The 27,934-nt window shown below is 43.6% G+C and overlaps 1 protein-coding gene across 2 annotated transcripts; it reads right to left on the minus strand.

Annotated features, from left to right (window-relative positions):
• Positions 1-4: 4 nt before the first annotated feature.
• Positions 5-27,934, minus strand: ATP2C2 (ATPase secretory pathway Ca2+ transporting 2). 2 transcript variants are annotated; one of them, XM_009930109.2, is made up of 27 exons: positions 27,492-27,934; positions 20,756-20,866; positions 19,842-19,958; positions 17,961-18,050; positions 17,843-17,878; positions 17,689-17,750; positions 16,442-16,550; positions 16,212-16,361; positions 16,049-16,117; positions 14,923-14,998; positions 14,609-14,675; positions 13,211-13,335; positions 11,421-11,518; positions 10,583-10,684; positions 9,671-9,760; positions 8,149-8,250; positions 7,395-7,551; positions 5,830-6,000; positions 5,319-5,416; positions 5,187-5,237; positions 4,534-4,700; positions 3,813-3,881; positions 3,614-3,730; positions 2,748-2,895; positions 2,056-2,151; positions 1,601-1,742; positions 5-902 (listed from the first exon to the last, which is right to left on the minus strand). In XM_009930109.2, the coding sequence occupies exons 1-27, from the start codon at positions 27,588-27,590 to the stop codon at positions 790-792; spliced, it is 2,832 nt and encodes a 943-aa protein (XP_009928411.1). In that variant the 5' UTR covers positions 27,591-27,934; the 3' UTR covers positions 5-789. The 2 variants fall into 2 exon arrangements, with proteins under 2 accessions (XP_009928411.1, XP_069649454.1); XM_069793353.1 differs by lacking the exon at positions 27,492-27,934 and adding an exon at positions 21,661-21,755.

Here is a 27,934-nt window from a genome sequence, read left to right on the forward strand (position 1 = left end):
TGCTATGTACATGAGTCATCTTTATTCTCATGTGCTTGTGAAAGTGAGTCCCTTCGCGATTAAATCCAACCACTACTGTGCATCAAATCAAATCAGCCTTCTGCTTTGCTCCTATTAGTCACATAGGTACAAAAAAAAAATTAAAAATAAAAAAATCACAGCAGTGTTCAGCAACAGCTGACAGCCGAGGGTTGGCACTTCAGCTCTCTACTCTGTTTGCCATCTCCCCACAGGTTCCTTGAGAGTCTTGCTGAATCAAGGCTAGATATCTGGGAATCCAGAAACACTATAGATTGACTACAGGAAAAGAAGTGCTTCTGAAGGCAGGTCTTTTCCATTCTTCTAATTTAATGTAAAAGGACAGGTCTAAATCAAGAGTCTCATTCAGATACTTGTCAGTAACATTTTAAAATGTAGATTTTTATTATATGAAAATCATTTTGATTTAAATAAATAAAGTTTCAGTTTATGCACAATAGATTTTTCTGTACAGGGGTGAAACTCTGTTGTTCTTGTCTGGGACTGTCACAGCATTCTTGACATATAGATAAACGTTATAAAAATATACCTGATCTTGGTTTAAAACTGGAGCTGCTCCAGAGGTTTCTGTAGACAGTTCAAACAGCGTAGGTAGAGCGTGTAGAAGGAACAGACTCTGGCGTAAGAAGGACTGTCAGTACAGATTCACTTGAGTATCTTCAGAAAGGACGTGTGGTGTCAGAAAACGGTACATTTGAATTATCCAGCATCACAGCTCCATTCCAAGTATATCTTTAGAGGAAGTTTGCATCAGTTATGACACCCCTTTGTATGCTTTGGTCGGCAGCAGCGTTTTTCACAGAGTTTGATGAACTCGGACACAACAAAAACTGAGGAAGCCAGTCCGGTGAGAAACAGCAGGTCTGCCAAGAGGAAACAGAGCAGAGATGAGCAGAGCCGACAGCTGGATGTTGTTGGGCAGGAATCCCCAGTTGAGGGCCTTCCTGCAGTAGCTATTTGTGCTGGTGTAACTCCATAGATTATGTCCACAACTAGCAAGAGCATAGCTAGGCATTAGAGAAATGACTGCGGTAGGCAAGGAATAGCCATAGTTGGCATAGTCCACTTGGTGGTTAGAAGCCTCTATGATATTCATTTGGGATCACTGAACCCTGCTTCTAGCACCGTGCCTAATGTAGGTGCGATACAACGTATTATGGTAGAGTTTGCTTAGACTGATTCAAAAGGTAAAAATACGCATTGCATTTCAGCTAGGAAAGAGTCACCCTGCCTTTTCAAAATGGAGTAACTGCATAATGATCCTAGGTAGATTTATGTAGAGAAGTATCATCATACGGAGCTCGTGGAAAATCTTGGCATGTCTCCATTTACATGCATTTATGTGCAGTAAATCAAGATTCAAAACCTAGGCTGGGATAATGGCATTAAATACTACTACTATTGGTGTATAGCTATGTGTAGGTATATAGGTATAGGAGCTGTTGATTGATTTCTCCTTCCAGCAATCTGTTGGGAGCTATCATGTAACAATTTGGCAATCACATCTGCTTTTTAAAGTAGCTTTAATGAAAAAACCACATTATTTTGCAACTTAACTTACCTAGCACTCCTAAATTCTCTGTCTGGAAGACCTTTTGTAATGGAGGGATGTATATAACAGCCAGCTGTCCCAAAAATGACCCAAGCACAGAATACAAGAACATGCGGTTTCGAAAAAAGCCTATTTCAAGTATCAGCTTTGTCTAGAGAAGAGGGGGGAAAAAAAAAAAAGAAATGTAACATTTCCCAATTCCCTGTTGGGACTTGAATGTCACACTGTTTCTTTGCATGTAAACTCCATTACTTTTTGAAGTTATATGAATGTTAATTTAGGGAGGGCTATGTAGTTGAAAGTATAGTTGCAGTTGAACTATGATGGATAACTTTATTTACAAAGATGATAAAAATCATGCTGCTTTAAGTGACATTAAAAAACCCCTTCCTATGCAAAATACCAGTATTCTAATGTTTGTGTTAGTGTTTTGAGACAAATTATTGCTGACAGAGCAATCTCACCTGAGAGCGGCATGTTAGGGCATTGAAGAGGTCAAAAAACACGAAACAGGTAAAAGTCATTGTTGTGGTTCGAGGTGTTATACCACTTTTTGGATTCTGAAAGCACATGTGAAAATTCAGGGGTTAGTTAAGCCTTACAAAAATACGTCAAATCAATAGATGAATTAAATATACCCTTTAATGATTCCAGTCAAATCAAAGGGTAGTAAAACAAAGGAATAAATCTAGTTCTAGCTACTTTAGGTAGCATTAATTTCTCGCTGCCAATTGTTGAGTTTATGATCTTATCAACCATGTTTTAAATTCTTAAACTGGTGTGGAATTTGAGTAAAGAGTATTCTAAATTACTTAAACTGTTATAGTTAACAGTCACTATTTACAAATAGCAATCCAGAGTACTTATGTACTTGGCATTTTCTACTTACATGGAAAACTAGAGGTGAAAAAGTATCTTAAAGCATCGATATCATATAAAGTAATAGTTTTCCCATTCTAGATAGGAAGCTTCAAATTAGAGGCAACACAGAAAGGCAGGGGCAGAGCTAGGAGCTGACCCTGGTTCCTTAACCCTCTGCCCGTACTGATCCTTCCCCACTGGATGTATTTCAGAAAGTCCTTCACACAAACTTCAGAAATTGCCCTTCACTTTGTTCTCCTGATGAAAACAAGATACAGTTACAGGTTTTCCTTACCTCCTTCCAGAAGACAAAGAGGGTTCCACTGATGATAATTATAGCTGACATGAAGATTTTCAGGATCAATGATTTGCTGAGTATAGTATCTGTGATACATCGGGGTGGCTGTTTGATAGTATCCCTGTCAACAGGTTCAACTCCCAAGCTGCCTCAAAGAGAAGCAAAGAGAAGAAAAGAGTTTAGTTCATGTGGATCGTCCCGAAACCATAAACCGATCCCAAAACTGATAAAACAGCATGGATCCGGAGCATGAACTTCTCTGAAGCACAGCATGAGAGTTATCAGTATTCTGACAGGGTTACCATAAAGCCCCAGGTTTGTCTGAGACACCTATGACAAAGGTCTTTTTTGCATAATGAGCTGCTAAAATGATATCTTAGGCTACCATAGTGCATTATATCAGTACCGATCCCAGAGGGAAAGCTAGCTGTGAGATTGTGGCCAACACCTCTTCCACATTGTGGAAGTAGTAATTGTAATTAGTAGTAGTTGTAATTAGCAGGTGGATGAGGTTCCCAAGTCTTGTGATTTTGGGGCATATACCCCCATATGTATGCAGTATTTCCTCACTAGTCAAATCTGCAGGGCTACTAGCAGGTGATGCGGTCGTCACACTCACAACAGACCATTCACAGTAAAGAAGTGGAATAGTTAAGTGATTCCACCACAGAACAGGATCGTATAAAACCTCAAGTAAATCTGAAGTGCTTTTGGAGGGATCAGGAGGGAACAAAACTACAACTTGTCTTATCTAACCACCAAATGATTGGTGCATTGATAAGAAATCATAACAGCTTGTGTTCCTAAGCCAAATCCAGACATATTGAAACCAAGAATATTTTGCTCATTTGACTCTTCCATACCTCTGGGCTGGCGGCCCATCCATGATGATGTTGATCCATAAGATCTGCATCGCATTGAGTGGATTTGGTAAGTTGAGCACTGTTGACAGAGTAATTAGGCTCAAAGCTGAAATGCTCCTGCAAAGCACAGAAGAACATTATTCTGCATGGCTTCACCTAAAAGGTGGCTTCACTGGAATCAAAGCAAACTGGAACTTACGTGCTCAGCTGGAACCGGACAAAATTTTTTATGTTGTAAAATATTCCTTTTCCCTCTTCTATTGCATTCCTGGAAGGGAGAGGAGAGTTTATTAAATAACTAGTACTCACACTATTTTACACTGAGCTCCCTGTGACACTCAAAGTACAAGTTGTCTTCTCTAGCACTTCTTTCTGATAAAATTCAGACCCCAGCTTGGGAGAAGGGCATCAATGCAGCGTCTCAGTTAAAATGACTTTATCAGGACCAGTAGATCTGAAAACCCTGGTTCATACAGCCAAGTCTTGGTTCATAAAGCAGGCATGTGACCTATTTATATCCTTACTCTACTCTGCCTACTCTCTCTGTTGTTACGAACCAACAGAGCATTGCTAATTATGTCTTTCCTCTGAGCTTTCTGGATGAGGCAGAGAGCACAAGTTACGATCTACCCAGACTTCTAGGTGCTTTCAAATCCCCGGTTAGCTACAGCGATGAGAAACCAGCACTTTCAGATGAAAGGTAGCTTTGTCACTACCACTTGAAACAAAAAAGTCATTGCCGTGTATGCAACTGAAAACGAGCCCACGCCAGGTATTTCCACTTACTGCCTGTTGACTTACATGTCCTGCATCTTGTGTCACCTCCAGGGCTAGTCACACAGGAGACTTGTTGCAATGGATAGCCAGAAAGTATCTGAAGTAAGAAAGTGTCTGATAGTAAGAAAGTCACTAAAACCTACATTACTGTTGAGAAGTCGTCATCCACAAGAATCATGTTGGCAGCCTCTTTGCTGACGTCTGTACCAGCTTGTCCCATTGCGATCCCGATATCGGCAGATTTAAGGGCCACGGCATCGTTAACACCATCTCCTGTCATTGACACAACAGCACCAGCCCTCTGCAAAGCCTGTGAGAGTGGAGAGATGAGAGGCTCTGAAGCCAGAAGATAAGTAAGTCCTGTTGGCAATCACAGGATTTGCACATAATATCGAAAAAGCAAGAAGTGCTATGTGACTTTGTGGGTAAAACAGACTCAGCAGCCTACTGAGGACAAAAATCAGACCAAGAATTAAGAGACTGGATTTTCAGGAGTACAGATAATCCCACAACTCCAGCAGGAGTTAAAAGAGCGGAGTAAAGTCTTCAGAAATCATTCTCCTGATATCCTTGCTAATATCTCACTAGTGTCTTCCAGATGACCCAGGCCAGATCTGCAAGAGAAATGCTAAGACCTTCAGTGTAAGTAGTGCCAATGCTCTAGCTTGGGTTTTATGGTCCTTTAGTTTGAGCTGATGCTGCCTTAGAGGACCAGATGGTCTAGAGAACTGAGGGCCCCCCACTCCAACAACTTGTTTTTGTGAGGCATACAACGGATTTGAGAGGCTCTTTGTACCTTTATGATTTTTAGTTTGTGCTTTGGACTTGTTCTGAAGAAAATGGAAACCTGAAAAACAAAAAAAATGCAGTCTTGTATTACATGGATACTATTGAAAGTAGGTCTTGTTTTTGTAATCAAAACCATTACATTTTTGACAGTGGATGATAGCTCTGCCTCTGCCAACTGGTCCAGCTCTTCCCCAGACATAGCCTTCAGCTTCCCATTGCAGAGACCAATATTCTGTCCTGCAAAAAAAAAGCCTAAAATGAGATCTGCCCATCAGCTCTGGAAAAAGCCAACTATTTCCAGACTCAACAAATAGAGGCAGCAATTAAGGAATTTACTGGGAAATACATCTGAACCTGGGGCATCTGACAGGGCACACAGCTCTCCGGCTCCCAGCTGGGCCAGTCACCCTGTCCGTACTCAACTGGAGTTATGGAAACAATACAATACCCAAAAGTGGCCCATAGTTCATAGCTGCTCTATTACTGCATTTAATATGATTTGTTTCAATGGAAAAGCAAGAACTCAGTGGCATTTAAAACCTCTATTGCACACTCAAAAAGAATGATAAAGTTGATTATTAAGTGCCAGAACATTTGACTGATCTGACAGACATAATATAGACCCACAGGAAAGAAGCTAAGTTTGCTACCTATAGCCACAGCAGTTTCCAGGGCATCTCCAGTTATCATTTTTACTGATACACCAGACTCAGAAAGGACTTGAACAGCTTCTCTCACTCCAGCCCTTGGGGGATCAATTATTCCAACCAGACCTAAAAACGTCAGTTTGCCAAGTTCTGGACCTGAAGCCAAAGCGAGTACTAGAAACAGAGGGGAAAAAAAGACGACAAGACTACATTTATTAATAACGTGTTTCCAGACATTAAAATGAACATTTAGAAGAGATACTAAACTGATGGTTTTCCAGTAGAAAGTCATTTAAATCAGGTCTTTATTCATTATAGTCAGAACTTGTATAGACACAAAAATTTGGTCCACTCAAATAATACCAGTTTATCTGAATCAGAGCATTTTTGTTTAATGTGTTTTTCTCTCAGGATTTATTTCCTTCTAATTTATAGCTGTCTACCAAGTCTTCCCTAAATGCAGATGGATTAAATTGGGACAGTGCAATGTTAGACCTGACACTATTAAAGTACTTTATGTTAAACAGCAGCGCTCCTGTAAAAACTTAAAACTTTTTTTTTTTTTAATCTAAAAAATGTGAACTGTAAATTCAGTTAAACCAGTGAAACTTCCACCGTATAAACATCAAGGCTCTGAACATTTTTTTTTCTGTTCTTGGTGCCTAACCATATCATTCAATCATTCCTAAATCACCCAAGGATTTTTTGTCAGTGTTGCTTTGATGATTGAATCACAAGCTCGCAGCACCTGCCTGAGCTAATCGCTTTTCCTCAGAGCGGTAATTTGCCATTCACAACAGCAGATGACTCTGATATTGTAAAGCAAGCTCCTTACATGAGTTACTAACCACAAGACACAGGGCTGGAGAATATGTACATTAACTACACCACCTTCCAAACCCGGATGCCAAGACTTGTTTTCATCTCCTTACAACCTAGGAACATGCACAGGAGATGGTGTCTTTGTTATTGTGTGAAAGACTAAGACATTTCTGAAAGGATGTTTCTAGTGATGAAGGGAACGACGCATGTATAAAAACTTCTGTGGGCTGCGCACTGACACGCAATCAGGATCAAAAGGAGATCGTTAGATTTGGTTCTAATACAGAATTGAACCAAACTTCAAATAAAAATCTCAGTGCCCAAATCCATGTTTGGAACCTCTCTCAAAGTTGCTTTTTGTTGCTCTTGAAACAGCTTCTCCAAAAGCAAAGCTTGGCAGAGCAGCGCTTAGATCGGGTTCAGCACAAAGCTTTTCAACGCAGCGTTCAGACCGTATCCCAGGCAATCGCAACACTCAAGGAAGAAAAACATTCACCATTTCCAGTGCTTATTTTCAGCTCCTTTCACTCTCACTAATTTAAACCCAACAAGAAAAGATTAGGGGAAAGCAAGCAGCCAGCAGACCTAAGACATGGCCCTCGGCAAACTCTGACAAGTCTTATGAAGAGATCATGCAAGTGATGCTAAGGACTGAGCCTCTGTTCATCCTAACCAAAACAGAGCAGGAAAGCATTAGGGCATGATAACCTGTAAGCGTAAGGGAGACATAGACAGCAATGACTGACCCCGTAGACCTGAGGAGCCCATTCGTTTTTCTTCCTGCTGGTAGAAGGCTTTCTGCTGGGGTGTGAGTGATAACGAGATGCCGCTGCTGTTATACAGAGTGCAATATTGAATAACTTCTTCAAATGCTCCTTTCATAAAGTAAATATCTTCCTGATCCTTTAAAGTAAGGAGATAATATACTTTATCAAAAAAAAAAAAAAAGAAAAAAGAAAAAAGAAAAGAACACATTTTAAAAATACTGGTAATGCATAAGGCTTTACATCCTAGGTAAAAAAGATCTTTTGTTTGCTCTTTTACCTGTTTTGTAAAATGCCCAGGTGCATGTATTTTGCATGTGATATTTTTGCTCTAGACGTTTTTCACGTTCAGCCGTCACAGACAGAATGGTAATGAAAAGGTTGGTAAGTTTTTAAACCAAAGTACAATATCAGCCAAAATGAGCTCCTTAACCCAGTAAGGGAAAAATGGCCAACATTTTCTGCCAGACATCGTATCTTTATTCCCCTGTCAGTTGTCTCTGAAAAGCTTTTGTTTCCCTGCTCAAACCACTATATGAAAAGTATTGTCTTCTCCCATTCAAACACAACTTTGCAAGCTAAAATTACACCCAAGTTGGGAATTTTGAGGTTTGTTCAGTTTTCTCCTGACATAGTTAGCTTCTGAAAACATTTGCTAAAGAGATACCATTTCATGCCCATTGTTGAGGTGCACAATTAGAAACACGAAACCAGCCAACACCACTGTTTGCTTTACCTGATTTTTCAGTGTGCATTTCACAGCCATCCACTTTTGTTCAGAGCTAAATGGAATTTCCTTCTTTCTTACATAAATATCTTTTATGTCAGCTAGTTCCATCTAAAGTAAGGTAAAACAAAAAGAGCACTGTAATGCTGAATAATGCCAAAGCTTGTGTATATTTTCCATATTACAGGCATTGACCGTTGACCATGTACTTCCAGGCACTCATATACCACAGAGCTCAAGAGAATGCGTGGGGAGAGTAAAACTCATATTTCAAACCCATGTTCTCCTTTTGATGCCTGATATAGGATAAATTAAACTGGAGGTTGAAGCTCGATCCCTGTTGACTTTTGCAAGAACTAGGGAGCTGCACTGCTGTCTCGGTGGGGCTTTGGGTCAGAGGAGGCTCAAGTCCTTTCCCTACATCTATGGCAAAGCAATGGGCAGAGCATATTTCTTCCAGCCCAAGCTCAGGCTCCCCCACTTTGGTTATCTCCCAGCCACCCTACTTGGAAGAAAAAGGAAAATTTCAAATAACTGAGTGGTCAAGCGTGGATGTGGCTTCAAATTATTTCCTAATGAATTAAACTCAAAAGACCCGTCAGCTATGAAGTACAACAGTCCAAATCAATACACGCCTGCTTTAGCAGCACACATGGGTGCTCTAGGTGAAGTGGTAGCTGTCAGAAGTAGCTTCCAATCTCTCTCTCCCCCAGCTCCAACTAAACTAAAAAAATTAAAAAAACCCAGAAGAGACAACCTCTCTCATGTCCTGCTATTGCTTGGCTACTGAAAGGCAGAGCAAAAGGAATATTTTAATTCAGCGTTTAAGGAAATAAAATGTCTGTTTTGCAAATGACAAGTCATGGTTTCCTTATTAGAGTTACAAGTTTGAAAAATAGGAGGTAGGAACAGATGTTTGCAGGTGCATCGTTTCATCAGGCACCTTCTGTGCTTTACAGCCCACCTGAGGTCTGTGGACCACAGGCTGCGTAACGCTGATTAGATGATACCCTGAGGCATTTTACAGCCCTCTGCCTGTGATCACGAATGCAATATTCATTAAAAAAATCTTGTTTTACATAATCACAACTAGAAAAAAAATGTAAAAGCTAGCAGATGACCCAAATCGATGATGAGCCTCTGCCATGCTTTTTAGTATGGCCTGTTCTTGCTCATTTTTCACTCTCTTGTCTTCCTCCCGAACTCTTAATCGGCATGTGCAGAAACTATAAAAAAAGGTAGTCCATCCTGAGCCCCAAAGAAATCCATTATAGAGCGTAATTGCAGAGATTAACCAAGCAAAACAATTCTTGCTGTTAGCAGAGAAGCTCAAGGAAAGTGTTTGTCCGTGACAAGAGGTTTACATGGGAGAGGTGTATATCTATGACCTTGGGGAGAAGAGACAAGGAAAGACTAAAACCAGTCTGGGGACTGTAAAGAAGTCTGATCACTCCTGTTAGACCTAACAATTCCAGCTCTTTTTTTTTTTTTTTTTAAATTTCTGGAAAATTTTAAATCTTAACAATCTTACCTTCATTGCAAGGGCAATGAGAGCTCCTTCTGTGGGCTGTCCGATCACACTACTTTTCCTGATAATAGCATTATTGACTACACAGCCAGCCTAGAGGAAGGGACATATTTACATGGTTTATTTTTTTCATAACTAAATTCATAGCTTTTTCATCTTTTAAAATGAAATAATGAAAGATTGGAGAATGAAGGCAGCCACATCCCAAAAGATGTGCTATTCCCCATAGCAGCATCTCTTGAGATCAGCTCTTATGCTGTCTAAACCTGCTTAATCCATAGGATACACCAATATTTGGTAAAATATTACGTTTTGGATAAATTAACATCAAGCAAAACATTATATATATCTAATGAGCTTGATAAATCATGAAAATGAGAACTTAGTCTCTCCTACTATTGATTCTAACTTGCAGTATAGATAAAATAAGACCTAATCTCCATTTGAGATTCCAGCTCAGATCATTTCACTACCCAAATACTCCGCTTTAGCCTACAATTGAATGTGCAAGATTTTACTTAATGCTAACAGGAAAGCCAGAGACCATCACAATACATTTGTAAATTGAGTATGTAGCTACAGTCTAGAATCTGTCCACAATAAAAACCTGAACGTGGTAAAATTAATCAGTGTCTCCTCTGCAAGAATTGTATTTTTATCCAAAATGTCATTGACACTTTAAGCTGATGACTCTAGTGTCTCCCTATGTATCTTGTTCTACCTTTACTACCTTTCACCTATAAGCTTCAGGTATTATATCACAATTACTCGGAGCCTTTCCTTGAGAATGCTCTAGCAAGACAATTTATTTTAGAGTGACAAAAGTAGCTTTTTTTCACACTAATTACCCAAAGGGATCTGCACAAATGAAAATTGAATATAAATAGGACAAGCTGGTTGATAATTTATACTTACCTCTACTAGTTTTCCAACTGAGACATTGGAAAATTGTTTAAGAACCTCCTTTGATGGCAGAAGATAAACGTCTCCTTCTCCACTGTAGCCCACCCCACTGACCTGAGGAAGAGAGAGACAGAAAAAGCAAATTTCCCAGTGCCAGGCAGGACTATACTACATCTTTATACAATGGGGTGCAGTCGAGCAAATTTTTCATTTTGAAGGCGTGCTGGGATTATTCTTTCTAGCTCAAATCAATGCTTATAGGAAAGGCTGCAAATAATGAAAGTATAATATTACAATAGCTGTACAGGAACAAAAAGAATCAGCTTGTCGTATACGGAACTTGCTCACCATGAGTTCAGAAGTCTCTTGCAGCTCAGTTGAGAGATCCAGCCCTTTGGCAGCAGCGGGTTCACTGGTTTTACCCTACTGATGACTGGTCTATGCCTCCATTGCCTTACATATTGCATGCCTGGATTTTTTACCCACTTTGCACACAGGTAAATGAACCAAGTGGAAGGATCAGGTCACTCGTGTAATAAATATTCCCACAGAAGATGGGTCCACAAGGGTCAGTGGCAGGTTTTGGTATTTACAATAATTGCGAAGAACAGCAAATGTTGTCAACAAACATCTTTTTTATGGCATCTGAGCAGCTTTTGTACACTCAGCCCCACCTCTACCTCTCTCCAGCACTGCAAAAGTCTCTTCTCTTCGACGGAATCAGTGATGTGCAAGGAACTGCTCGGTTTGGGACTGACTCAACATCCCTCATTTGGGCCTAATTGAACTAAAAGCAAATTGGCCCTGCTGAGCTTGAGCAGGGCGGTCTGTATTACCGCCTTGGCCATACCTCTGCCTGGAACCCATCCGAGGTCACGAGCCGAGTCACCGTCATCTCGTTGGCCGTCAGAGTCCCTGTCTTATCTGAGCAGATGACATTGCAGCAACCTGATGCAGGAAAGTTTTTAATCAGACCTAATAAATACTGCAACTGAACCACGAGATTCAGGGCCCCAGAAGTGGGAGAACAGGTTTCCCTAATGTTACTCAAACTGCACCGGTAAGAAAAGGGAGAAAATAGCAAGAGAATGGGTGAGTTTCCTAACAGAGTGTTGTAAGGAAAGAATTTGAGTGCACATCAGGGTATCGCATGCATAATTTGGATGTGAGATATGGCAGGAAACATCTGAAGAGGGCCACATTGTCTTGAGCATCATATGGTGGGCAGTCGGAGAAGGCACTGATCTCCAGGGAATTGGTCAACATTTCTGAGCTGCAGTATCACACAACAGAACAGCTGTTATATTCTGAAAAGGCGTATCAAATTCCCTCTCTGCCACATGCTTCCTCAGATAGGCCATTTAACCCTTGCTTCTCTAAATCAGGAATAACAGCCCTTCCCTGCCCAACCATGGGATTGCAAGGGTATGTGTGTTAAAGACTGTTACAAAAAATACTTAAAAATCTACAGCTAAGAGCAGGAGTTGCCCCACTCGTGCTCTGCTCTGTGACAATCCTGCTTCAGTAAAGCACATTTCTTCCAGGGCCCGTTTATACCACAATACAGCAAAGGAGTCGATTAGCAGAGTCACCACATTCAGGCTAGTTTCCACTCCCAAGAAGGGGAAAAATTACTTTAATGCAAAAAAGAATCAGGCTCCAGCACCCTTCTAAGTCTGAATATCTTCCCTGGTTCTGGAGGTGATCATGCTGCTTAGGCACAGACCCCATGAGCATGATGACCACCAGGTAAAAACCTGGAGAGAATAAAGCAGATTGGGCTGCAATTAAATTAATTGCAATTTAGAAGGATTAGCACAGAGCAAAGCGACCACCTTCAATATGTCATTTTTAGTTATTGACAATTAAAGAATTGGATAAAGAAGAAGGATTATTTTTCTCCTTTTCAGAAGTTTAACGACACGGCACAATTAACATGCGGGAGAGTACAGTTTTTGCCATGCTTAGACTGTGTTGCAGAGTACCCGGCTATCTGGCAGTTACACCTATTTGGGCGCAGCCCTACCAGAACGAAATTCTTCATGAGATAAGGCCATTTCAGATGTCCTGGGTCAGGGCAAATACAATAAAATAAGGGTGATAAGATTCCTTAACTGCAGAACAAACAAGGGCAGTTCAACCAACAGCAGCATTTCCAAGGAAGACAGATTTTAGCTGAAGGATCCGGCTGTGCAGCAGATATCTGTGACTGCACAGGCCAGGCTTGGCATTTAGTGTACTTTTTAATGAGTGCTACTAAATACACAACGTATCTTCTCCTTCATATAACTGCCATACTGGCCAAGGTCAGAGCAGCAAAGCCTGGAATACAGTGACCTGGGAGCAAGGGCCAATTTGAAGATAAGGGGAGGTGGAAGAATAATTTCATTATGGTTCATTCTGCCCTGCAGTTGTGAGGATGGGCTGGACTCCTTCTCAAGGTTCTCTCTTTCTCTCTGTCCCCATTTTCCATGACTCTTTAGATATCAGGGAGGTGGCCACACAGTACACATATTCCAATTTTTTTAAATTTTTTTTTTTTTAATCAAACCAAGGCTTACTTGGCCAGCCCATTGCTATTCAGTTCAGATTTTGAAGCCTAGCAGACAACCAAGCTGTGTGACCCCTTTGCAGCCTTACCTAAGGTTTCTACTATGGGCAACTTCTTCACAATCACCCTTTTCTTGGCCATCCGGAGAACGCCCAGCACCAGCGTAACGGTGACCACGATGGGAAGACCCTCTGGAATGGCAGCCACTGCCAGGCTGGGGACAGCAGAGACATAACAGCTTCAACACAGGGGTCAAACTACGAGTACCGACCAAAACGTGCCAAAGGGACATTTCCATGGGGTGAGTTTTCCTTCTTATATGTGTGTATCTGAATGGGAACACTCAGGGCTAACTACTGGGACTCCTGGCACACTGTAAATACAAAAGCAGGACATTTATCCAACTCCTCAACCCTTTTTCTGGAAGATTTTGACAGAACAATTACTTTTCTTCTTTACATTGCCAAAGAGCATTAGTTTCTGGCTAAGTAGGGATTTAGGGGTTGCATTTCATTTCATTTGTTTAACTTTCCGAGGATGGAAGTTGAATATTCCTTGGCACCCTGGCTCACACATTAGCCACTGGCTCCTGGCCACACACAGCCCCTCATCACCTCTTACACGTGGGTACGAGCTGTGGTGGGACAGGACAAGTTCCCCAGATGTCCCCGTGCCGCACACACTGAATCGGTGCAATGTCAAAACCTGCGACACCTGACATGCTAGAAAAATCCAGACACAGTCTGCATCTGTCCCTTATTTATTCCTTGGGTAACTCTGAACACTTCTAGGTATGTGCAAGAAGTCATCAAAGAGGACTTTTGAAACCATAGGGTGGTCTCCAAAACTCAGGCTTAACCACTTTTATTTGCCACTACATTCACCCAGGAGACAGGAAGGTGGGCACCAAGCCAGCTTGGCTTCTCTTATCTCTTCAGCTGTGGTTTTGTTCTTATTTCCATATAAAAAAAAAATTTCTTTCTTTTTTTTTTTTTAGGATTGATTTTAGAGCCATGACAACACCAAACAACAGGTTTTATGGGTACTACTAAAAACACATGGTTTATTATGTTTGATTAGGAGGTTGTGACTGCTTTTTATGCCACATAAAATGTGCATTCCTATCTTTAGATGTAAATCCAGTAAGAACAGCAAAGAGTAATATTTGCTGTTGCTGCACTCCCATTAAATTCATAGAACAGATAGGAAAGGACATTAACAGCTGGATGAAGTGGAAATGCCAGCAAAGATTTTCAAAATATCAGTTTCTAAAATTAAATAAACCCTCAAACTTGGTGGTTGTTTTTTTTTTTTCCTCTTAAATTGTTGTAAAGCTCACATTAATTTCACTAGTGCAAGATCAATATGTATTTATGAAAGGTCTTACTCAAGTTCCCTTTTGTGAAGTGTCCATTGTTTTGAACAAGGAATTCCCTGGGACATGTTTCATTAGAAATCAAAAGAGAAAGGTGCTCTCCAGTCCTCACCTAACTCCAATTGTGAACATGCTGAGGAGATGCTTCCCTTGTAACCAGCCAATGAGCATTATTAAACCTGGTGGGGGGAAAACCATCTGATTAAAAAACATCAAGAAATTCATAAATCTCTAACCTGCTTTAGCTGTTGTTGGAGAACTGAGTATGCAATGAGGCCCCCAAACCTCTCCCTTCAGAGGTGTCTCTGCTTGAACCCCTAAAGTCCAGGTAACCCACATCAACAAGTACTTTTGGAGAAAGCAGCCCCGGAGAACAGAGAGCTTTCACAGCTGACCATGCAAGTACGAGCATTGCGTCCGACTCACCGATTACGCCAAAGGAGAAAAGAGTGAGTTGCTTCCCCAGTCTGTCCATGTTTTTCTGGAGAGGTGTTTTGGGAGTCTGGAAACATTAGAGAATAGCTGGTTTTCTTTGCTTGGTATGTGAAACGAGAAGATGATGGTCAGCCCAGAACGACTGACCCCCACAGTCCTGGGTATCATTACTGTGGTCCCCACAGCTGCCTGATACACCCTAGAGCTTTCCCACCCCAAACCCCCAACAGGGTCTGCTGGGTACAGAGCATCCTGCAGGGAGAGATTTTCTGCCTCAATGCACTCGAGATGGGCAAAAAAGTGGGAGAAGAGATGAATTATATTTGTTTACAGCTGGGGAGGCAGACTAAGGGCTAAATCTGGAAAGGACCTTAGCGATCGAGTCCAGGTTTAGATAACATGTGTGCAAAGCCTCTGGGTAAAGGATAAAAGCCTGGGACACCCATCCTGATGGTCTGGGCTCTCCTCTCTAGACCAGGGCCAGTCTGTCTGTGACCTGGCAGAGCTGAGCAGATCCTTCTCCTCCACCGAGCCAGCTCAAGCTGACACGTAGGAGGGACCCTGGGAGGTGGTAGGGTTTGGGAGGTCCGAGTTTCAGGCCAAGGAGGGTGCCAGATCCGAGCTTCTGCAGCAGCACTTTTAAGCACTGCAGAGCATCACAGATCTGCAGCAGCACTGCAGATGCATCACAGCATCTCGCATAGTGGCTGCTTCTGCTTTCCAGTGATTTCTTGCGTCAATGGATCAAGAGTTACCTAGTTTCTAGACCCTCATCTGTGTTAGTTCAGAGATCTGACCCATGAAATTTTGTCATGTGTGGAAGTAAAAAATCTACATACCTAGTGGAAAGTGTGTGTGTGTGAAAAAAAAAAAAAGAAGAAATTGTGAGGTTTAGGTGACTACAAGGTTAGATACAAGCTACATATCAAGTCTGGATTTAGAAGCCTAAATCCTGCTTATAACCTGTTTTGGATACAACACTTTGGTGTCCCTCAGTCACCCAGGCATTTTGTAGCAGAAACCAAAATGGACCCAGTGCATTAACTCTTGGGACCACTCCTGCTCACAGACTTTCATCCAGGACATCCACCATTTCCACAGACATAGATTTCTTTACCTCTTCAGCTTGCATCATTTTGAACACCTCTCCAAACTGTGAATTTTCACCTGTCCCAATAACTACACCCTGAAAAAAAAGGAAAAAAGGGAGACAGATGGAAACAAAATCTAGACATTCTGTAACTAATGCCAAGGAAAAGATTGAAGATGACAGAACTCACTTTTCCCTTCCCATATCGCACCAGGGTCCCCATGAAAACAATATTGCTCAGTGTGGTTATGTCCCCCGCTTCCAGTAAGACACCATCAGTCTTGTTGCAAGGCTCAGCTTCTCCAGTAAAACTGGATTCATCCACCAGCAGATCTGTAACCTAATTAAAAAGGCACATTTCTGGCACTGTTAAAACAAGAAATTTCCAAAACAGGCTCTCATACGTGTAGCTGTATTTACCTCTATCAGCCTGAGGTCTGCAGGAACCCTGTCGCCAACAGACAGATAGACGATATCTCCAGGCACAAGCTCTCGTGCTAGAAGATGCTGCAGTTTTCCTTCCCTTAGGCTACACGAGACAAATGGAAAAAGAAGAAAGGAAACCAGGCTGTGAGGTTTTTATTCCTTCTGCAGGCTTGGGAACGTGACTGGCAAGAAAGCAAGAGCCCTGCCCCAAAGAGCTTCCGATGTATATAAGAACATAAAATCTTCATAATGAAAAGGAGAGATGATTATGTTCTGTTTGGGCCCAGTTTTAATTCACAAACTGGTGGGCAGGTTATGGAAGACTTGCATTTCAGCAATAAGTACTGTTTAAGTCACTTATAAGGGAGATAGTGTCAAGAAGATGTGCTTTCCTGTGTCTTATGCTTTAAATAATGAAATGCAGATTCTTTAACCTAAAAAGAAGCTTTATAAAGCTAGTATTACCACTGGCATTTCAATGTTGTATTAAAAGTACAGCCTTTCAAGTGGTTAGATGCTCATAGTATCATATCATAAATAAAGAACAAACAGCGGCATTTATAAGATCCAGACCTGGGTGAACTTTGGACTAGAAGAAAACCCCACACTGCTTTTGCAGTGCAAGGTTTCTCTGAGCCTCACAGCTTATTTACGTTGGCCGTGACAAAACTGATTTGGAAAGACATAAATAGAAGTGTTTTCTGTATTCTAAAGCACTGATACCGAACATCAAAGCAGTCAGGGAAGCGGTCTCTGGTACACCCTACCACTGCTCCACGGGCAATGCCGTGGCCGCACTCGCCTGCGCCCGACCTGCACCGAAACGCCCGGTGTGCCTGTGCATACAGCAAAGGGCAGGCGTGGGTGAGGAAACCTCCGCCTATAAGCCATTTTGTGCCAATCTCTTGGGCAAAAACTACCCTAAAGCCAAAAAAATTCAGAGGGGAGGTTTTTCCTGCACAGGGAGTCAGCGACACGCAAGAGGCTGCAGGGATCCTCATGCGGGGTGGGACATTTCTGGGACCCTGCTGGCTCTCAGCATTTATTAAACTCCAGCAGGTGCCTACTTTAAAAACCAGAATTATTTGATCCCCTTTTAGCTGCACCCACACACGGTGCTATCCCTCCAGAGGCCGGGTTCTCATTACGTGCATGACACCCTGAAGCAATTTTCTTCACTGATCAGTTCTTCCCTCATAACCCAAACCCTGCTAAAACCCACTGAAGCAGGCATGCCTCACCAGTTGCACTCAGGGGGCACGAGCTTGTTAAGTTCTTCCAGCGATTTTTCCGAGCGATATTCCTTTTAAATGAGAAAGGAGAAGAAAGCCAAGTTACACGAGAGGGCTCGCTCGTGACAGCCCCGGCTGCAGAGCCAAGCTCTGGCTGATGTACCTGGATGAAGGCCACGGTGACGACGATGAGCACGGCCTGTGAACAAAGAGGCATTACAGGTGTGGGCACAGCAGCTTCAGAGAGCGAAGGGTTGGGTTGCAGGAGAGGTACCACCTACCATGGCGATGCTCACGGCGTCCTCGTATTCTTTCGTGATGACGCTTACTAAAGCGGAAGCCAGCAACAGAAGAATGAGGGGGTTTTTAAACTGAAAAAAATAAAATTGCAATATAAAATTAAACATGGAGATGCTGAAGGTGAGCTGGCCTCGCATCTCATCAGAAAGGATTAAACACACGGTTTTGCTGCAGGGACCCTCCTTGCTTGTGACAGCAGCATCGCCCTGCCCAGACAGAATGGGTGCAGCATCTGTGGTCAGGCTGATGCCGGATCCTGCACCTGTACAGGAGACGGATGGCATCAGGGACCAGCAGGACAAGGCTCGCACCAAAAACCGATAGTTTCCTCTCTTTTCCCCTGCTTGCACAAGCAAGGCTCACCTTTGCAGACATACAGCACAGGGCTGACCCTAAGAGCTCCTTGGAGGCACGATAGGTATGAACAAAAACTTTATTGTCTTTTTAGAATTTGAAACCAAAAATCCTCTTTTTCTTCTTTTTTTTCTCCTTTAATTAATCTGCTAAACTCTGCACTGTACCCAGCACTGCAGGAATAAGATCCTACTTTTTTTTTTTTTTTTTTTGCTTTTAAGCACAGATTTTAAGGACTTTTCTCCTACCTGAGAAAGTTACAGCTCTGTTTAGCTAATGTGGGAATTGAGGTAAGGGAGTTAAGTTGGGCAAAGACAAGACTGCCTGTTTTGGGTAACAGGAACGTGGTGATGCATGGCAGGAAAGCCAAGGTTTAAATTTATTCCCTGCTGAAGCCAAAGGTGAAAGTCCCCTTCGCTCCTCTTTGGAAAGACTGGGCCAAAGGGGCTGCTTTACAAAAATTGCAGCTGCAAAAAGCCACGTCGAGTGTCTGCTGAGGGACAATGCTCAAGCGCTGAGGTGCGAATGGTGTGGGACTGCAAGCAGCTCTTCCAGAGACCAACAGGTTGTGGAAGGATCAGAGATGCACTAAAGAGTTCATTTGGTGTCCCCATAGGAGAAGCAACTCGTTAAGGATGAGCAGAAAAAAAGCACCAGCTCACTTTTTATTAAGAATAAAAGAATCCTTGAAGAGCTTTAGTGATGATTACAAACTGCTTAAAGAATACTGATCCCATAGGAAAAAAGGGGTAACCCATGAAATAAAAATACAGTCTTTCAAAGCAACTAAAATCTTCATGATCCAGCTAAGCAAGAACAAAACCAGTCAAATTGCTGGCTGAAAATAAACACACACACAAAAAAAGACCCTTGTTGTTTGGTTAAAAGCTCTAAAGAAGAGGTGAAAGGTGCATTAAATACAGATGAGAACCAGTTAATAAAAGCAAAACTCAAGGATAACTCAGCTGGGGAAAAACAAGATGGCAAATACCACCTTCTGCCTGGCTTTTGGGGGCAGCTGGTTTGAAATCATGGATCTTCACAGTGCATGGCATGTTACTGATGTATTCCTAATAGAGACACTAACACTCACCTGAGCTCTACGACTGCCTCTGCTTTTGCTGGAGGTTTAGGCCTTTCCTTCACTGGGGTAACTGAAATCAGAGTAGCTTTCAGCTACTACTGGTTTTCCTCAAACCTTCATGATTTTATCACTTGCTTTAAAGGGAATAAATACGCTCCAGAAATCAGGTCACTGAACTATGGTTTTTGATTTGTGGACTGTGCAGAGATAAAAAGGTTTATTTTTATTTTAAGATGTTATCTTCACATTAAATGACCCTGCGTCTGAATCTCACAATGGCTTTCCCAGGGGAAGAGACACTTTCTGTATCTGGGGCACAGCCTGTTCCATGGCTGAATCTGTGGAAGTAGAAACCCTGAATATTTCAATGTAGATACATGCTCAGGCCAATCCAGCCAGGGGTTTTTGTGCAGAAAATCCTTACCTGGTCTAGATATTTCTTCCATATCGGCTCTGTATTCTCTACTGAAAATTCATTCCAGCCATGTTTTAACCTGCGCTGTAGCACAGAAAACTCAGGCAGTCCAGTTTGTAAGTCAACCTAGAGGGAAATTTAAAAAAAAAAAACACAACAATAAACCAAACATTACTTATTGTAGAATAGTTATAGGAGAGTTCTTAAGGCAAAGTTATGTTTAAAAACCTGTAAGTAGGCTGGGCAAGATGTTCATGCTTCAGTCCCCCACAAAAAAAAAATAAATCTATCCTCTGTTTTTCTGTTTAGGTATTTACTTTTGTTATCTATAAAACTTTACCATGAACCATCACAGAAATCCATAAAGTAAGCACAAGTTAATTAAAAATATTTCCACAAGTGAGAAACCATATAATAGATGATGAATTAGAAATCTAAAATAGTAAAGAATTTATTTCTGGTTTCACTCTACATTTAAAGAAAAAAATAAAAATAAAAATACCCTAACAAGATTCAAAGAGAACAAATGGAAGAGGAATAAGATCCATTTTGCCTGGATTTAAAAAAAATTAAAAAAACAAAAAAGCAAGGTTAGACACCAAAACACTGCTAAGCATTATAGCTTTCCCTGGTCGTGGGGACTCAGCCTTTCTAAACTTCCATCTATTTTTCACACATGGGGTTAAACGTGAGTTATAACATCAGATTGTTTCTTTTCCCAAGACCAAACCCCAATGCAGACTGAGTAACTGGAGTTTCCTTCCCGAGCCCCAGTGTCCCTCCATCCCTCCAGCTCCGTCCACGCTGTGGCCGCAGGGAAGCTCGAGCGGGGCTGGGGCAGAGCGGCCGGTTCTGCCACCGCAAACATCCCTGCCAGGGCTGGTCTCCCCACCCCAAGTGGGCAAACGTGTAAAAACCCTTACGTTTAAAGCTTTTGCCAAGTCTTCTTTATGGCATTTACAGGCATCTTTCGGGGGCAGAACTGTCACCTCCTTCTCCTGCTCAATTATTTTCAGCTCACACTCCTCATGGGTCTGAGTAAATGAGATAAAGCAATCGTTAGGGGAGAGTACAGTTAATAAAAGTATTTCAGCATCTCTCTGCTTCTTCCCTTAATCCCATTCCCTTCACTCACCTTGCCAGCTGCGTGACCTCATAGTTAGCTAAAACACTTCCTAAATCACAGCACTTTACACTATTCACTAATTAATCCTCATTACAGCCTCAAAGCCAGGTGCACATCCTTGTAGTGGAAGAAAGGCTATTAGGAACTGGATTACCAAAAAGACAAACCCACAGCACTGCCTTAGTCAGAAAAGCGTGCCGGGCTCTGCTGTTTGCAGGTATCCTGCCCGAGCTGAGCTTTTTTCCGTGCCAGTGTCTCAAAGCCCACTGCACACTCAATGCTCACAGCAAGGAAAAAACCCTATTTTCCCTCATTGAAGACTAATAAACGAACAGCAAACACACGAGAGAAAAATCTCTGAGCCAACAGGAGAAAGCAAAAGCCTCCTCTCCCGTCTCCACGGCTGTTTTCCTCCACCGCAGCTCTGTGAACGTCTCCAAGCAGGACAAACCCTGCCTGCCCCATCCAGGCAGCCTGAGGGCTGCACCGAACTCCCAGCGCCCGGGGGCTCAGCACCCTGACCTCCGTTCCCTTTCAAGATCCCTCATCTCTTTTTCCAAAACGCTCTTTCCAGAGCGGCAGCGTCCCCTGAAATCTCAGCCAGGCACATGACGGGGGCGATGCGACCGCTATTGCAGGGCAAGTACGGAGAGGGAGAAATCTCATCCTTCCCGAGGGACAGGAAAATCCATTTCTATTTACCTTCATTCATAAAGCACAAGAGCCCGTGTTCGTTAGGAGAGGGATCCCAAGAGAGCGTGGTGCTCAGCCCCCGGCATTGCTCAGCCCTATGGCCAGCTCACACTCAGCAGGGTGGGAGGAATTTAGCACCAGCTCCCTGCTACCAGTGCCCTGCGGTGTTTGCTGGGGGAAACATTCAGGTCCAGCTCATAGAAGCACCCGAGTAAAGGTTTGGAGGACTTCAGAAGTGCCCGAAGTGGTATTTGGAGAATCAGCCCTTCTATGAATATTCAGGAGGTTTCTAGAAACATCCAGTGTTTTGCAATCTAAAGCCCGAGATAAATGCAGAAAAATCTCTTTGGCTGTTCGCTCATGCTGGTACGCGGAATCTGTTTCTGTCTTGTGGCTTCTGGAGAGCTCATAGCAGATGAGATAGGAGCATCTCTAAGCCCTGCTCCTTAAAAACGCTTTTGCCACTTCCATACATTGCAGCCCCCTTTTTGTCACTGGTTGCTGTACAGCTGCTAATGCGAGAGAGATCCTGGTACTGACCTGCTCCCCGCAGAAACACAGAAGACTTTGGTGTGATCCCTTGGTTTGTGCAGTGCTCGTTTAAAAGCCATTTTGCCCCAGGAACAACCTGCCTTTCCAAAACCCTTGCAATTTGCCCAAGATTTCCAAGGATTTTCCTGCTTCCATGTTTCCCTCATGCAGGTGACCATGTTTTGCCCAAAGAAGCTGCAGTATTTCTCCACTGTTTTGAGGCATACTAGCACCAGACATCACCCTTATTTTAACATTTCCTTAACAGCCATCCCTAGAAAGGACAAAAAAGTCCTTCCATGTTTAAAACTGATGATTTATTCCTACTTGTGCATCCTCGCTGTGCAAATTCATCCGTTCCCTGTAACTTTGCTGACTCCAAGACCCTGTAAGACCAAAAGCCACCCACGCATCTAAGGAGATGGAAGGACTTACTGTGAAGAAAATACAAAGCTGTCACATATAGAAACATACCTTACATTCATTACTGTGCTGACTTGATTAACGCAGTTTCTACAGGCTCCTCTGTGCTGCTCAGGGCATATGCAGGCATCAAGGTACAACCTTGCCTCAAAGGAGTTTAAATTTTAATTAAAGGAACTGGAGGATGGGAAAAGACCCAGGCACGAGGGTAACATACCTACAGTCTCCAGAGGCAGCAGGGGAAGCCTGGGCCCAGCTCTGTCATTAATATTTACCTTTAAAAAGGTGTGGAGGAAATGAATGACAAAACCACACAGCATATAGACATGCCCAAGTCATACGCAGCCAGAACTGGCTGCAGAGCAACAGAAATGCTAGCTCTATTCTAAAAACCTATGCTCCTTACAACCAGGGGCTGTTGTGAAATGAACAGCTTTATTGGGATGAGTTAATTTGCATTGATTAGCTTACACCTGTGAGTGATTTCCCCTGGACCAATTGACACAACTTTTCCTACCAGATAAACAGCTCCAGCAGTGCACAAGTTGGAAATCCATCAGTGGAGCCTTGTCTCCCTTCTCTTTACCAAAGTGCTGGTGGTGCAGAGCCCCTAAATGCATCCACCCCATGTCTGCTAGGCACCAGGCAGTGCCCTGAGCAAACCCCTTTATAAACTAACCTCTTATTGTGCATTACTTTCTTTTCCATTTACATTGTAAAACAGATGTGGGCTATCAGTGCTATCCATTTACATTTTTAACCTTTATCTTTTAGGCGTAACTCAAGCACGAGAGTGCACGACTCCATGTGGCGGGGCAGGAAGAAGTAAAAAAAAAAAAATTAAATTTTTAGTTTATCTATTGCTTTGCAAGATCAGGAGATATTGGAGGCTGTAAAGAGCAGCTGCTGGTGGCTGGGAGCCACGCAGCAGCCTGCCACAACGCAGCTCGGAGAGTGCTCGGCGCTGCCGGTACCTGCGCCGCTGCCTCCGCATCCCTCGCCCTAAAACAATCCATCAATTGTTGCACCACGCAGCCCGTGCGGGAAGGAAGAAAACGTGGGGCTTTCTGGAGAGTACGTAGCCCTTTCTGTATACTCTGGCAAACAGCCCAAAAGATCAGTTCTCGGGATTTCCCCCACCGCCGCATCTGCCTTTACTGAGGTTTTGCATATTCTTTTCCTCCATCTTAGATTACTTTGGACCAGCTAGTATATCGTAATCCGGTCAGAAGTGGGCTGGGTTATTTAGTCTAACAAGAAGCCCTTTAAAACATCAAACAGAAACCCTCTTCTTGTATATTCTTCATCCTTAACTAAAAAAACCATACAGTAACTAAATCAAACCATTCCCAGAAAAGCCCTTTGCATTGCTTTTTTCAGTGCACGCGGCAGGCGAAGGACCCGTGTTTCAGGGGTGCAGGCAGCGTGCAGAAACCAACCCAGAGCAAACCACAGCCCTGCAAAGCCAGGAATTGCCTCGCTGGGTTTCCTTATCGGAGCCCCCAGCCGTTTCCCACCCCCCCGCCGTAGTTTCAGCTCCTCTCGCACACAATTTCTTGCTCCCCCATCGCATGTCTATCACAGAATTGCAGACTTTCTAGGTGAAATAAAGCCTCTGGTCTCCCTGCTTGCAGATATAAGCCTTAAAATAAACTTTTTGATTGTTCAGAAAGCCAAGGGTTTTCCAGAAAAGCTGCTTTAAAAGTATTCCCTGGATTTTAAGTTGCCCCCAGGGATATATGAGCGCTGCCTCATTGCCCCCAGCTGCACATCCCACTCCCCTCACCCCCACTGCTCTTTTGCTCCTGCTCAAACCTGGCTTTTTTTTTTTTAATTAAAAAAAATCTTCCAGCTCCCTTTAATCTGAAACAAAGCTCCTTGAGGGGAAAGCTGGCATTGCCATCCCTGCAGGAAAGCCCAGTCACTGCAGCTCCACAGCCAACAGTGACCCCAGTTGAGAATTCTCCTCAGCCACCCAAACCAGTCCCACCCATGCCCCAAAAAACCCTCAAACCCCAAGAGTTTAAGGCAACTTGGTATGTAAGGTCTCCTGGGATGGAGGTGCTGCAGCCCTCAGCCCAAAAACCTGTGGGAGCTGGAGGGAGGGAGCTAACTCCTTGCCTGCTGGAAGCTTTTCAGATGTGAGAAATTGGGCTTGACACCTCTAAGGGACTGAAAACACACACGTGTGCAAGTGAAGTCTGTGTTACTGCTGTGCAGAGTCAATCCCATGGTCTCCTTCTTTTCCCCTAGAAGGAAAGCTACACTATTTGGTTTTATTTTGAGGGCATATAAAAAAATAGGTACCTGCCTGGTAATAAAACTGTTCTGATGAGAATGCTCTGCATATCCAGGAGGATATGGAGCCTGTGAAACCCTCCAGGACATAAATGTTCATTGGTGTGAAACCTGAAATGGAAAAAAGCCTCGAACCAAACTGGAATAGTGATTTAGCCCTGAGTATCGGACAGGGCTGGGAAATACCCGTACTCCATCTCATGGCTACTGAATCTCAAATGGATCAGGTATTGTGGGAGAAAGGATCAAAAGGGGTTTTGGTGAGAAGAAATGGAACAGTTGCAGTGGAAAAGTCCAGCTCTGAAGAAACTCTGAAGAAGATCTTAATGCACTAAAATCTACTACCTGGATGCACCTGGGGTAGGAGCCAGCTCTTTCTAAAGCTAACAAGAGAAAAAGCCCCTAAATCACGGCAGGACCCTGGTGGGTTGGCAGTAGATCTCCACGATGAACTCTTCTCCCAGCGGCACTGTGTGTGGAAATGGAGGCCACCCCACGGCATAAAGATGGACAGATTGCCCTGGATGGTATTACAAAGGGAAAAGGCGATGCGACCCATGCAGTGCATGGGTTTTTCTCTCCCTTTCAAACACACGGACACACACAGTGACGTGTGCTTGTGCATGCATGCACACACACGTGTGCACACACACACACGCACACATGCTTGGATGCTCAGAAGTAAAATCTTTGGATGGTCTTCAGATTTCTGCGGGAAACACAGGGTTCTCATAAACTGTAAGTCGGCACCACAAAAATTCCCTGTGGTTCTGAACGGGCCACTGGAGAAAAAAGGGGTTTTAACCATATACAGCAGAGTCTAGACACAGGCTGTGCTTGCGCTTTGATGTAGAAGTTAACTGTTCTGCCATCTCCGGATAACACCATCGCCAGAGCCTGTGAGCTGGCCATCACCTCGCAGTTACCAGTGCTGGGGCTTTTCCTTCACAATCCACAATTTGTGTATTTATTGTAGCTTGAGTCCCATCAGATCACCTGGACTCATATCTTTGAGGCCCAGGACAACCCTTTGACCAAAATACTTAAGGGTCTTTAAGATTGAAAGTGCTCTGCAACTATTTTCAAGTAAAGAAGCAAAATACCAGCCTTAGAGGAAATGTGAGTCATTTACCAGCCTAAATCATAACCCGAGAATACGTTCTTGATTTTTCAAATTCCTGTTGTCATTTTGCATTGCTGCCTATTTCCTACGCCTGGGCCAAAATGCTGGTCGTCTCCTGTCCTGTTATAAATGTATCACACCGCACGGACTAGAGCTAAAATTCAAGAAGGGTTTGTATTTGGAAGTAAATATGTATCATTATTTATTTTGGCGCAGCAGAGATGGTGCTGCCAAAGAACTAGTCAGACTAATTGCTGGTGGCCTCCTGCCTATGTTCGATCAGAAATCTCAGCTTGCCATCAAGGCAAGATTACAGATACTTTCTGTAACCTCATTGAGATCTTCCTTTCCTGGGATTTTGAGCTATGCTCGAGTAGTGTAGAGCAGCATCGCACAACGCACTGCGGGGTGCATAAGGTAAGAGTTCAATGTCTTATTTTCCTCTCCCTGTAGCACTAACCAACCCCCATACTGGAAAGACGAGACTCAGAAGAGAGCAGAGGATTAGCTGAAATGACACCTGAGAAAAGAACTTAGTCACAGAAAAGAACATGAATATCTCAAAGTGTGTGGATGGTGCTTGTTGGGATGGGACTAAGGGCTCACCCCACATGCTGAAGGAATTAGACAAATCGGGTTTACGTGGGAGGGTGCCCAACCTATTTGTCATGCGGGAGAAAAAAATGGGGCTTGAGCAATGGAAATCCCTGTGCTGAGCAAACGTGATAATAAGATAATCCCAGACCTGAAGGTTTTGTGGCAAAAAAACAAGAACAGTAAATGCGTCACCTAAACCCCCACTCTTTGGTCCACCTGCACCAAGAAGAGACAGTGAAAGCAGGAAGGGGGAAACCAATGTTCATACACCAGCATTTTTCAAGAAAAGAAAGCATTATATCGAAGTGGACTCTGCAGGTCTGAGCTAAAGCTCTTCTCAACCATTCGTTACCAGTAATGACTGCAGCAACAGCACAGAGGACAGCCCGAGGGGTCACAGCCCATCCACCAGCAACCGGCACCGGTGGCAGAGGTACCACTGGGGACAGGGTTAGCCTCGCTCTTCATCTACCCTTCTGCCGAGACAGCGTTTGCATTTCGTGCGAGCGCTCCAGAAAGCCTCCCACAGTGCCCACGGCCCCACGGCAGTCGCTCTCCTACACGTTTCGTTAATCTTGAACCTCCTCAAGTGCAGAGAACAATGTTCCTGGCCAGGACTTTGGCCTGAGCTATATGTCCCGGGAGCATCGCATAGAAACAAGTATCCCCATCTCAGCTGGCTGCCTGGTAAACATCATTAATCTTATCCCCTGTTGTACACAGAACAACTCCAGCTGCAGAGAAAGGAGAGCACAGAGGCCGCGATATCAAGTTACCGGTGGGACAAAGCAGGCAAAGTAGACAAAATTAACCCCAATTACACAAACTATTTCAGCAGGTCCAGGCAAGAGGCACAGGCAAACCTCACCTCCTCTTCTGGCTCGCCGCTTCCAAGGGGCTGATATTTCTGGGCGAAGCGGAAAAACGACCTTTTCTGGAAGAGTTTGGCGAAACCTCCTTCTCCCATCTTCGCTGCGCAGCGGTGGGGAGCTCCCTGGGGGCCACCGGGACGGTGTCACCCGCTGCCACCAGCACCGCCGGCTCCAATTCCCCTGCGAGCGCGGGGCTATGGTTACAGGCAGGGAGAGGCAACCTTTCCCTGCCGCCAAGTCACGCCTTCGGCCGCAGGTGCCGAGGGAGGCTGCGCACCCTTCCAGCAGCCACGCAGGGTGTTTCGCCCATAAAACCCTGCCAGGGGAAGCCTGGCTGCGTTTAGGACGGCGGCTGAGAGAGGAGTGAGGTGGCCCTACGTGCGTGCGCGGCCGGCACTCGAAGAGCAGGTTGAGGTCTTGCGGCTCGACGTTTTCCTCC

This window comes from Haliaeetus albicilla, chromosome 10 (assembly GCF_947461875.1).
Source record: "Haliaeetus albicilla chromosome 10, bHalAlb1.1, whole genome shotgun sequence".
Classification (NCBI taxonomy): domain Eukaryota; kingdom Metazoa; phylum Chordata; class Aves; order Accipitriformes; family Accipitridae; genus Haliaeetus; species Haliaeetus albicilla.

Coding starts and splice junctions, on each gene's coding strand:
- ATP2C2 (XM_009930109.2), bottom strand. CDS start 27,590: ATGGGAGAAGGAGGTTTCGCCAAACTCTTCCAGAAAAGGTCGTTTTTC. Junction 2,152..2,747: donor TCTTTGTCTTCTGGAAGGAG/GTAAGGAAAACC, acceptor ATGTGCTTTCAG/AATCCAAAAAGTGGTATAAC. Junction 903..1,600: donor AGAGAATTTAGGAGTGCTAG/GTAAGTTAAGTT, acceptor TCCTCTTGGCAG/ACCTGCTGTTTCTCACCGGA.